This window comes from Anabrus simplex, chromosome 2, assembly GCF_040414725.1.
Source record: "Anabrus simplex isolate iqAnaSimp1 chromosome 2, ASM4041472v1, whole genome shotgun sequence".
Taxonomy (NCBI): domain Eukaryota; kingdom Metazoa; phylum Arthropoda; class Insecta; order Orthoptera; family Tettigoniidae; genus Anabrus; species Anabrus simplex.
The window spans coordinates 511,478,538-511,491,794 of record NC_090266.1 but is presented as its reverse complement, the minus strand read 5'-3'; the positions used below and the strand labels follow the sequence as shown (position 1 = coordinate 511,491,794).

At 40.0% G+C, this 13,257-nt stretch overlaps 1 protein-coding gene across 1 annotated transcript in view; it reads right to left on the bottom strand.

Annotated features, from left to right (window-relative positions):
- The window catches only part of Ide (Insulin degrading metalloproteinase), a 644,148-nt gene that overhangs the window by 340,734 nt on the left and 290,157 nt on the right, over positions 1-13,257 (bottom strand). Inside the window, exon 10 of the mRNA XM_067140877.2 lies at positions 520-622. Within this exon, the coding sequence (XP_066996978.2) occupies positions 520-622 (103 nt within the window). The remainder of the gene's footprint in view (positions 1-519; positions 623-13,257) is intronic.

The following is a 13,257-nucleotide window of genomic DNA, read 5'->3' as shown; positions in this document are numbered from 1 at the left end:
CTGCATGGTAACCATGGTAGCTGCCAATGGTGTTCATTACTGTTACGTCGCGAATACAAGACGACCCTTGATTTTTTACAAATTCTGCAAAAAGAAAAAAAAAATAATGTCTTGGATTCAGAGAAATACGGTACTTAAATAGGATACATCTTGCGTCAACTTGAACACATCCTCTGGAGTTCAAAGCCAATGATTATGGGAGATCATACGATCATCTAAAATGTGTACCGATTTTTTTCAGTCTATGGTTCTGAAACTCAGTTCTGTTTTTCATCTTGATCCTAAGACTTTTTAAACCCCAAGCCCCCATTTTCCCAACTTGATGAGGTATTAATTTTGATTAAGCAACAATATCATATAAATTGCCCAACATATCTTTCTTTAATAGTCATAATTGAAAGTAGAAGAAGAATATGAGTTTCTAAATGAAATTTCAAGAATTTCCACAATGAATCAAATTTATATCACACAAGAGCACTCTATTACTAATTCTATTTCGGTTCCGGTTATAATACTTACATTTACAATGATGGGAGAAATTTTTTCCAACTTGTACTTAATTCCATACCACTTTTCTGTTTCGTTAGTTTCAGGTTCATATTTTTTGGCTACTACAGCAACCCTGAAACAATAGCAAAATTAAGTAAATACAATATATCAAGTAAATGATATTACATAAGTCTTGGGACAAGTTTCAGCCACTTAGTAGCCATCTTCAGCCAAATAAAATAAAACAGATCATGTGATAACTAAAACATATGTATACCAGACAAAGACAATATTGCAGGAATAATTATAACATTAAATTACATATAATAACAAAATTTATGGTTATGATCTTCTTGTCATGATATGATGTCTTAAGAGTTCACTTAGGACCTCAGGCAAAGAAGGAAATCTGGAAATGATAGTGAGAATTAGGAATGAATAACATACAGAAAAGAAATTTAAAATGAGAAAAATTATTAACGAGACTCACCTCTAATGTCTGCTGGAGAACAAGCACTGACTTGCTGTAGGAAGCAGGCAATGTAAACAAGGGAGTAGGTAGGGAAGGAAGGGAGAGAGGGGAATTAAGGGAGGGGGAGGTATTGGAGAAGAGGTGTCTAAGGTGGGACTGAAGGATGTGGAAAGAAAGACAGTTGCTGAGAGGGGAATATAAAGAGATTATAAAAGAAAGAATTCTTTTTATCTGAGACATGATTACTGAAGGTAGGAATTAAAGTTCAAATAAAGTTTGATATCTCTGAAATTTCATTTAGATTGAAAAACTGTTCCAGATGGAAAAAAACCATTTTCTGTGATATTGAGCAAGGGGCCTTTTTGTATAACTGAGAATTTTCATGTCTTGGTTGATATTAGTGAACTTCTGGGTCGGATGGGAACATCAGTTTTATATATCCATCATTAATTACAGACCCAGTCCTTTACATAAAATTTCACAGTACATTCAACATTTCCTCAAAAGAAATTACAATTTTTTATTTGGTAATTCCATGAAGAACACTAATGAATTGGTTGAAAAACTAAATCATGTTACTATTCAACTCAACTAATCTCTCCATTCCTTCGATATTGTTAACATGCACCCAAGCATCCCAAATTCTAAAATCTGTCCCATTACTCACAACAATTTAAATAAATACAGTGGTCTGAGTTCACTAGAAATTCAAGATTTCATCTCTATTCTGAAAATGGTTTTGAATAATTATTTCACATTTGACAATACCATTTGTCAGCAAAATGGGTTAGGTATGGGATCGCCGACATCAGGCAACTGAGCTGAAATCTATCTGGATCATTTAGAACACACCAAAATTAATAATAACATCTTTAGTAATATTATTTTTGGACAAGATATGTGGATGACATATTTCTGATCATGAACGAAAGTGCAACCGACGCCATCACCACTCTATCCAACCTTAATCACATTGACCCACATATCAAGTTTACACTAGAATCAGAAAACAACGAAAAACTCAATTATATAGATCTAAAGGTCATCAGACAACCTGGTTCACTTAGCAATAAGATTTTTAGAAAACCAATACAAACCGCTAACGCAACCCATCAAGATTCCATACACCCACATGCCCATAAATGAGCAGCATACCATAGTATGGTACACCACGCTTTTAGCATCCCACTGTCTAAAACAGAACTTAAAAACACCATTCGCAATATAGCTAAATTTAATGGCTACAACAGCTCTGTTATAGAGAAAATCATTAATAAACATAAACTTTCAACCACCTTAACAAAAGAAAAAAAAACTCACAATCTTTTATCTACAAGTCCACCAAATCACAAACATATTTAAAAAGCAAGACGTCAAATTAGCCTTCAAAACTGGTAACAGAAACACATATTTTACACCGACGCTTTAAACAAACTCGTGACCAAAGTGACTTCGAAAATTATCGGGTCCTTAGAAATAGAGTTAAACAATTCGTCAGAAACCGTAAATTTACATATTTGCAAAACATGACTGCAAACATGAATTCTAGCAGTGCTTGGAACACGCTTCATTCCTTAGGCATAGGGAAACCTCGACAACAACCCCATGTGCCAGGCATAAACACTCGATAAGTTAAATGAGAATTTTACTGAAGAAAGAACACCCCCTAATATACTAAATTCCCCAAACTCAGTACCCAACTCCGTTATGAACCCTTTACCCGACCAACAACATTTCACATTCCACCCTGTTACTGCTAATAAAGTTAAAAAAGTATTATATTCTATCAAATGAAAAGCCAGAGGAGTGGATGATATCCCTATAACTTTCTTACACAACATTATTGGTGCTGTTTTACCAATTATTACCCACATTTTCAACTACTGCCTTAAAAACGGAACCTTTCCTTCACTATGGAAACTAGCTAATGTTATCCCTGTGCCTAAGAAACCTGACCCCTCCCTACCATCCGACTACAGACTAATTTCTATCTTACCAGCGATTTCCAAAGCACTCGAGCGTCTGGTTCATGAGCAGGTGTTGGAATACTTAAATAACCATTCTCTCCTAGACCCATTGCAATCTGGCTTCAAGAAGGGACACAGCACAGCAACTGCCCTGCTCAAAGTGACTGATGACATACGGCACGCAATGGACCAAAGACTGGTGACAATACTTACTCTCCTCGATTTCAGTAGCGCATTTGACACTATAAACATCAAGACTCTATTAAACAAGATGCAATCTTACTACTTCGATCAACAAACTATTAATTTATTTTCATCGTACCTCAAAAATCGCGCGCAATAAATTATAACCCTTGATCAAACCTCTCACTGGCTAACCAGGAAGGAAGGCATGCCGCAGGGTAGTGTTTAGGCCCATTGCTCTTTATTTTGTATATAAATGACATTTCATCTAATTTAAAGAATTGTAGCTACCATCTTTACGCGGACGACTTACAAATTTACTGTCACTGTAAGACCTCTGATTTGCCGCATGCCATAGCAGGCATCAATGCTGACCTTCAGCGACTTAACGCTTACTCCTTGAAAAATTCCCTCCTTCTTAATCCCTCCAAGACGCAAGCAATCATTATTGGCTCTCAAAAATTGTTGGCCACACTAAGATACGAAACTATTCCTCCAGTTATACTGAATGGTAGAGTTATTCCATTCAGCAAAACTGTGAGAAATCTAGGAGTGACAATGAACGTAACTTTAAATTGGTATGAATATATTAAGAATGTGTGAAAAAAAATATTTTCGATACTTCATTCGGTTAAAAGAAACAGCGATATTTTACCTTGTAATATGAGAGTGAAACTCATACAAACGCTAGTGCTTCCCGTCCTCGACTACTGTGACGTCATTCTGGTAGACGCAACAAAAGAGCAGACCGAAACTTCAGCGAGCGCTTAATTGTTGCCTTAGATTTATATACAGTCTGAGTTATGACACACATGTCACCCCATACTATCACACTATTTCATGGCTGAAACCTGACAAACGACGTATGTATCACATACTGATACAGATATACAGACTGCTCTCTGAAGACAGACCACCATCCCAGCTTAAGTATTTGTCCTCCTCTCACAGCAGTAATACCCGCTCTGGTTCCTCCCTTTCTATTCCTGTTCACCGCTCCTCTATGTACAACAATTCCTTGGTTGTGGCGGGTTCTAGATTTTGGAATTCCCCGCCTGTCAGTGTCAGAAATTCCACCTCATTACTTAAATTTAAGACTGCTTGCCGAGACTACTTGCTGAATGCAGCTGACTAACTTGTATGACTGGGATGAATGAATGATCGATTGAATGTGAGTTAGAAAAGTGTAATGTATTTTTGTGTAGGTTATTATTTACTATATAATATGTACTCAAACTCTGCTCTCAATGATGTATCACTACAGTGGTTAAGTGTAAGAGAGGGCCAAGAGCCCTAACTTCGCCACCTACAAAGGCATAATTAATTAATTAATTAATTAATTAATTAATCATGGCAATAAGTTCACCAAGTAAGGTGTTTCTAGACTCAATTGTAATAATTGTAACGCATCTCATGTGGTTCAAACACGTAGGAGCTTCCATACAAGACACTTAAGAGCATGTTAACGCCCTAAAATGTAACAGATTTTCGGCCATGGGACAGCACGTGGGTGATACTAACAATAAGTTTACTAATATCAACCAAGACATGAAAATTCTCAAAGTTATACAAAAAAGCCCCCTGCTCAATATTATGGAAAATTGTGTCATACATCTGGAACAGTTTTTCAATCCTAACTCCAATCTAACTGAAATTTCAGAGAAATCAAACATTTTTTTGACCTTTTAATTCCTATCTTTAGTAATCATGTCTTGGATAAAAAGAATTCTTTCTTTTATAATCTCTCTAAATTCCCCTCTCAGCAGCAGTCTTTCTTTCCACATCCTTCAGCCCCACCTTAGACATCTCCTCTCTCCTCCTTCCACCCCCCCCCCCCCCTTCCGCATTCTTCACTACACCCACTCCTTTGTTACACAGCCTGCCTGCTTCCTCCAGCAAGTCAGTGCTTGTTCTCCATCAGACATTAGAGGTTAGTCTCATAAATAATTTTTCTCCTTTTAAATTTATTTTCTGTATGTTTATTCATGGTTCATGGTGTGGGTTACTGTAGTCACGTCCTAGTTCGTGAACCATGGGCAACGGCTGAGTGGCCTAGTAAGTGGTCCTGAGAGTCGGGATACCAGTTGCTATGGAATGGGAGTGGGCATCTCGGACATATTCTGAGTCATGGCCCTCCTTGTGCTCAGGCGGCAAGGACTATACAATTCACCGGTGGTCCATAACCCATTAGAGGAGACATACTCACTTGGACTATGTGCAAGTAGGATAGCATCCTGCTTCATGAATTTACCGAGCTCAGAACATTTTAAGCAAGCCTCGGACCTATGGGAGTAACGGAGTCCCACACCCATTTGACAGGCGAGGGACTCCTTGGAAACAACTTGGCGAACGAAACGGAATTCGATGGGGAGCTATCAATGTTAATGGGGTTTATGGAAGAAAGAAAGAAGTAGCTGAGTCAGCAAAGAGGATGCATCTGGATGTGCTAGGAGTATGTGATATTCGGGTAAGGGGAGATAACGAGGAAGAGAGAGGAGATTATAAAGAGTACTTGACGGGTGTTAGAAAAGGAAGTGCAGAGTCTGGGGTAGGGCTCTTCACCAGGAATACCATTGCACGCAACATAGTTTCTGTAAGGCACGTAAATGAGCGAATGATGTGGGTAGATTTGTCAGTTGGAGGAATTAGGACTAGAATTGTGTCCGCGTACTCACCATGTGAGGGTGCAGATGAGGATGAAGTAGACTAGTTTTATGAAGCATTGAGCGACATCGCAGTCAGAGTCAACAGCAAGGATAGAAAAGTGCTAATGGGCAATTTCAATGTGAGAGTTGGGAATAGAACTGAAGGATACAAAAGGGTGATTGGTAAATGTGGGGAAGATATGGAAGCTAATGGGAATGGGAAGCGTTTGCAGGACTTCTGTGCTAGTATGGGTTTAGAAGTTACGAATACATTCTTCAAGCATAAGGCTATTCACCGCTACACGTGGGAGGCTAGGGGTACCAGATCCATAATAGACTATATCTTAACTGACTTTGAATTCAGGAAATCTGTTAGGAATGTACGAGTTTTCCGGGGATTTTTCGATGGTACAGACCATTATCTAATCTGTAGTGAACTAAGTATCTCTAGGCCTAAGGTAGGGAAAGTGAAATCTGTCAGCAAACGAATAAGGGTAGAAAATATCCAGGACGAGGAAATTAGACAGAAGTACATGGATATGATTAGTGAGAAGTGTCGAACAGTAGACAGCAAGCAGGTTCAGGATATAGAAAATGAATGGGTGGCATACAGAGATGCTGTAGTAGAAACAGCAAGGGAATTCCTAGGAACAACTGTGTGTAAAGATGGAAAAAGGTGAACATCTTGGTGGAATGATGAAGTGAGAGCAGCTTGTAAACGTAAAAAGAAGGCTTATCAGAAATGGCTCCAAACAAGGACCGAGGCAGACAGGGATATGTACTTAGATCAAAGAAACAGAGTGAAACAAATAGCTGTTGAATCCAAAAAGAAGTCGTGGGAAGATTTTGGTAATAACCTGGAAAGGCTAGGTCAAGCAGCAGGGAAACCTTTCTGGACAGTAATAAAGAATCTTAGGAAGGGAGGGAAAAAGGAAATGAACAGTGTTTTGAGTTATTCAGGTGAACTCATAATAGATCCCAGGGAATCACTGGAGAGATGGAGGGAATATTTTGAACATTATCTCAATGTAAAAGGAAATCATCCTGGTGGTGTTGCGAACAGCCAAGCTCATGGGGAGGAGGAAAATTCTGTTGATGAAATTACGCTTGAGGAAGTGGAAACTCCATTGTCATAAAGCAGCAGGAATAGATGAAATTAGACCTGAAATGGTGAAGTATAGTGGGAAGGCAGGGATGAAATGGCTTCATAGAGTAGTAAGATTAGCATGGAGTGTTGGTAAGGTACCTTCAGATTGGACAAAAGCAGTAATTGCACCTATGCAAGGGAACAGGAAGGATTGCAACAACTATCGAGTTATCTCATTGATTAGTATACCAGGCAAAGAATTCACTGGCATCTTGGAAGGGAGGGTGCGATCAGTCGTTGAGAAGAAGTTGGATGAAAACCAGGCTGTCAGGATCAGATTTTCAGTATGCGCCAGGTAATTGAAAAATGCCACCAGAGGAATAGGCAGTTGTGTTTATGTTTCGTAGATGTAGAGAAAGCCTATGACAGGGTACCAAGAGAAAAGATATTCGCTATACCGGGAGACTATGGAATTAAAGGTAGATTATTAAAATCAATCAAAGGCATTTATGTTGACAATTGGGCTTCAGTGAGAATTGATGGTAGAATGAGTTCTTGGTTCAGGGTACTTACAGGAGTTAGACAAGGCTGGTTTTTTTTTTTTTTTTTTTTTTTTTTTTTTTTTTTTTTTTTTTTGCTAGGGGCTTTAGGTCGCACCGACACAGATAGGTCTTATGGCGACGATGGGATAGGAAAGGCCTAGGAGTTGGAAGCAAGCGGCCGTGGCCTTCATTAAGGTACAGCCCCAGCATTTGCCTGGTGTGAAAATGGGAAACCACGGAAAACCATTTTCAGGGCTGCCGATAGTGGGATTCGAACCTACTATCTCCCGGATGCAAGCTCACAGCCGCGTGCCTCTACGCGCACGGCCAACTCGAGACAAGGCTGTAATCTTTCACCTTTGCTGTTTGTAGTTTATATGGATCACCTCCTGAAAGGTATAAAATGGCAGGGAGGGATTCAGTTAGGTGGAAATGTAGTAAGCAGTCTGGCCTATGCTGACCACTTGGTCTTAATGGCAGATTGTGCCGAAAGCCTGCAGTATAATATCTTGGAACTTGAAACTATTTGCAATGAGTACGGTATGAAAATTAGCCTTTCAAAGACTAAATTGATGTCAGTAGGTAAGAAATTCAAGAGAACTGAATGTCAGATTGGTGATACAAAGTTGAACAGGTCAATAATTTCAAGTATTTAGGTTGTGTGTTCTCCCAGGATGGTAATATCGTGAGATTGAATCAAGGGGCAGTAAAGCTAATGTAGTGAGCTCGCAGTTGCGATCAACAGTATTCTGTAAGAAGGAAGTGAGCTCCCAGACGAAACTATCTTTACATCGGTCTGTTTTCAGACCAACTTTGCTTTACGGGAGCGAAAGCTGGGTGGACTCAGGATATCTTATTCATAAGTTAGAAGTAACAGACATGAAAGTAGCAAGAATGATTGCTGGTACAAACAGGTCAGAACAGTGGCAGGAAAGTACTTGGAATGAGGAGATAAAGGCTAATTTAGGAATGAATTCGATGGATGAAGCTGTACGCATAAACCAGGTTTGGTGGTGGGGTCATGTGGGGCGAATGGAGGAGAATAGGTTACCTAGGAGAATAATGGACTCTGTTAATTAGGGTAAGAGAAGTAGAGGTAGACCAAGACGACGATGGTTAGACTCAGTTTCTAATGATTAAAAGATGAGAAGTATAAAACTAAATGAGGCCAAAGTACTAGTTGCAAATCGAGGATTGTGGCGACGTTTAGTAAATTCACAGAGGCTTGCAGACTGAACGCTGAAAGGCATAACAGTCTATAATGATAATGTATGGATGTATGTTTATTCATTCCTAATTCTGGCTATCATTTCCAGATTTACTTCTCTGCCTGATGTCTTAAGTGAACTTTAAGACGGCATACTATGACAAGAAGAATATAACCATAAATTTTGTTATTATGTGTAATTTAATGTTACACTTATTGCTGCAACATTGTCTTTGTCTGTTATACATATTGTCGTTGCCGGGACAAAACCTCCTATGTGAGTAATGTTTTTGGAGATATACTGACCTGCAGCACATACACTAGTGTCAAAAAGTTAAGCATAATCACTAAATGAGGCCATACCGCCTAATAGGAATGTCAGACGGTTTGCTGAACAAATGGAACCTGAATCACACACCATACATCACACAACTTGTCCAAAAAACAGTGTCCGAAAGGTTCTGATAGCTAAGGTACACCTTTGACAACAACTAACAAAACTTGGCAATGTCTTCCACAACAAAATATGCTGTTAATAGGGTGTATGGTTACCCCTAATGGCCACACATGCTTCGCAGCAACGTGGCTTGCTCTCTATCAGATGGTCCAAGAGCTCCTGTGGCAGTCGATCCCATTCCTCCGAAAGAGCAATGCGAAGGTCTTGGAGGGTCCTTGGTGGAGGCTGACGGGATGCAATTCGCCTCCCCAATGCATCCCAGGCATGTTCTATACAATTCAGATCCACTGACCTCGCTGGCCAGTCCATGCGATGAATGTCTTCCCCAGCCAGAAATTCATCCACCAGAGCAGTGCGGTGCGGTGCGGCCGGGCATTATCATCCATTAAGAGGAAGTCTGGACCAACCGCACCTCTCAAGAGGCAAACATGTGGTCTCAGTACCTCATCCCTGTATCTCCGAACATTAACAGCATTCCTCGGACCACCCATGAAGATGTGCAGGTCTGTACGGCCATTCAACATGCCACCGCCGCCGCCGTCACCACCATACTGGTTCCGTTTCGTGATGTTCCTGTGGTTGTAACGGCTACCCAATTCTCTCCAGCTTAATGTGCGAAGGGAATTGTTCTGCAAACTGAAGCGGGATTCATCTGTGAAGAGCACGTGCCTCCATTCATTCATGGTCCAGTTTTGATGTTGACGGCTCCACAGTAAACGGCCCCATCTCTGTGCTAGAGTGAGCGGAGCCCTGCTGTTCTGAGCCTCTGGTACACAGTTTGCCGGGAAACTGCAACCCCTGAGATGGCTGCAAGCTCCGCCGACAATTGTCTTGCAGGTGTAATTTCGTTGGGCGATTAAGGCCAGATATCGGTCCTGCTGTGGGGAGGGGTGGTTACCCTTGGCCTACGACAAACATCTCCTGTGTCTCAAAATCATCTCAAAAGCCTGGAAATGACACTTTGTGGCATATTCAAGGATATGGCAACTTCGGTCTGTGTCTGGTCTGCTTCCAGGCGGCCGAGTATTCTACCCTGCAAAACGGTGTCCAAATGGCGTCGTTGTGCCATTATGTTGTCACGTTCACCACGAGGCTACACTCCGCACACTATAACAGGGCAAACATGACTGAGGGAATATGGGGCGCAGGCACTGGCTCAGTTTACTTTGCGGTTACGCCGCTAATCAAAGCAGGGAACACTCCTTTCCTATACAGAGTGAACATGTAAGGTTGGTAGGTGCAAATGTCATGCAATTTGCGGTCTACTTCCTGTTGCCCTGCTTACTCGTAACTTATGCTTAACTTTTGGACACTAGTGTACATTATGAAGAGCGAGAATGCCTCGACAATATTCACACAATATTGCATCTTAGATGACAGAACCTTACCGGCCAAATTCTAAGCTAAAATATTTCACATAGGAGGTTTTGTCCTGGCACCAACAATATGTTTTTGTTATCACATGATCTGTTTAATTTTATTTGGCTGAAGATGGCCACTAAGTGGATGAAACTAGCCCCGAGACTTATGTGATATTTACTTGATATATTGTATTGAAAAGGTAGACCCTCTTGTCAATTTAATCTTATAATTGCACTTCAATACGGAACAAAACTGAAATTTAAAGCTCATAAAGATCACCAGCATGACAAGCAGCACCAAATTACCATTTTAGCATATATGACAAAGATGAAGGTTATATTTCTTTCTTTCAAAATTTGACAGAGAAATTAAACAGGAAAACCAATGTTATTAACTTATCAATCTTTTAAAAGAAATGTGATGTTTTAGGTGATGTAGTTAGCACTGTCTGACCATAGACCAATTTGAGATAGGCCTGTGTCAACTAACAGTAATAAAATTTTAATTTATAGGAACTTACTGTAGCCTACATCTATTCCATGCAGCTCATCATATTCATGTCCTGCCCCCCTGCCCGCACACATACAAACATATATTCACCTCACATAACAACTGTACAAAGCCTCCATGGCTCAGACGGCAGCGCGTCGGCCTCTCACTGCTGGATACCGTAGTTCAAATCCCGGTCACTCCATGTGAGATTTGGGCTGGACAAAGCAGAGGCGGGACAGGTTTTTCTGCGGGTACTCCGGTTTTCCCTGTCATCTTTCATTCCAGCAACACTCTCCATTATCATTTCGTAGCATTTATCAGTCATTAATATGACCTTGGGATTGGCGACCCCATTGTAATAATAGCCTATATGGTTCATTCATTACATCCCTGACCCGGTCAAAGACTGGAAAACAGGCTGTAGGTTTTCATTTTCATAACAACTGTGTGAATGAGTTGAGGAAGTTTTACCAAATCATTATCCTCTCACCAACTTGATGCAGAACCTTTTCATCTGTAATCCCATACATGTATAAATCCTATTTTGCACGACCTTGATTTAGCGTAAACCCACATTTAACAGAAGGAATTTCATGTCCCGAAATTTATTCCATACGAGCAATGAGATTATATATTCAATTTAACACAATTTCACATTAGGGCAAAACCCGCATTTAGCTTAAGGAATTTTTAATGTTCTCAAGTATTTATTTCCATTTGTTATGGTTATGGGACATTAAGAACCTATGAAAAAGACATCATAAGCTTGCTAAGGATGATTCAAGGCAGAAGAGGAATTTAGATCACAGGCACTTATGGCTAAAGTTAGATGGTGCCTCAGATAAGGCATCGTCAGTTGAGAGCGAAGTGCATTCGGATCCAGTTTGCTCCCCGCTCTCAAGGAACAAGAGCAGCTTAGCAAGCAAGCAGGGGAAGAAGTAGGAGAAGTGCATGACGTAGTACGTACTGCAGGCTAGTGGCGCAAAGGTACAGTACAGGCACGGTATCCAACCTGCCTGTCCGCTGCTCTCTTGTAACGTGATAAACAGCCGTTCCGAGCGGAGCAAGTAACACAGGCTCCCTAGAGCAACTACGTGATGACATGTGCCTCAGGTACACATCCGATCATGGCCACTGTAGTACAGTAGAAGAGAACCCCGTTCTAATGACAATATTATTATGCCCTTCGAAAATTCCTATATTAATCAGTTCAATATCCTTCGGTTACAATGAGAACCCTTTTATCGATACATCAGATATCACTAGCAAATTCGGGCACGTTAGTTTTTCTGTTATCAATATTCATACACTCTACTCCAGCATTTATACTGAATGTGATCTATCATCTTCCGTATCTATTCCTCACTACATGCATGATCGAGCTCCCCCCGACATTTAAAGATTCTGTAGACGTCTATTAATAATGCCCTACAACTCCCGACTGGTGTAAACAAACATTGGGAGATTATATTTTTGCAATAGGTGCACTGACAACAGTTGTTAACTCCTTAGAAATAAAGGCTGAAGTAAACGATTGCTTAATTTTAATACTAGGTAATGAAATAAAATAAGAATCTGATACTCCTCCTCCTCAAGATACAGCAGTGTGCATGATTAATTTTAGAGCTAAGGTTATGTACTTTTACACCTGGTTAAATTTCAGAAAGGCTGTTCCCATGTAAATTCACAGTGAAAACTTTATCATTACTCTACATGAAGATTGAAATATGTTTTCATAATACGTGCACGGTAAACACAGGTTAGGTGATGCCATTTGAAGTAAGAAAATGGAAACGTTTGCCACAAGCCTTTGGAGTGATGCTATTACAATCTTTAAGTATGAAACTGAATATGCGTGTTCAGACTATTGGAATTAGAAAATACCATGCTGATGAGTAAGCCGCTGGTTAGAAAGCATCACCAAAATATAAAAATATTGCTGTTTCTTAGTGATTTTAATGTGTAAATGTAAAATAGTGTATAACCTTAGAAGAACCACCTTAAACTGAAGCAGTTATGCATTCACCGACAAAAATCTACTGTCAAAGGGAAGGGTTAACCATGGGCTCACAATTATCAGGAATAATAGCGAACATATTCCTAAATAACATTGAAAACAATTCCTTAACCAATTAAGAAGTGTAGAGGGAGACCAAGATTTAAGAGGTGTGCAACTAAAAGAAGTTACAGATCTGGTTACAAATGGAGGATTATGGAAGCACACAGTTAAATTGCAGAGGCTTGCAGAATGAATGATAAAAGGATTACTGTAACAGTGTACATTGAAGATGTATGTATGAGATAATGATCCATCATCCAACAACCACATTTCCCCGTGCATGTGGTGAGGATCA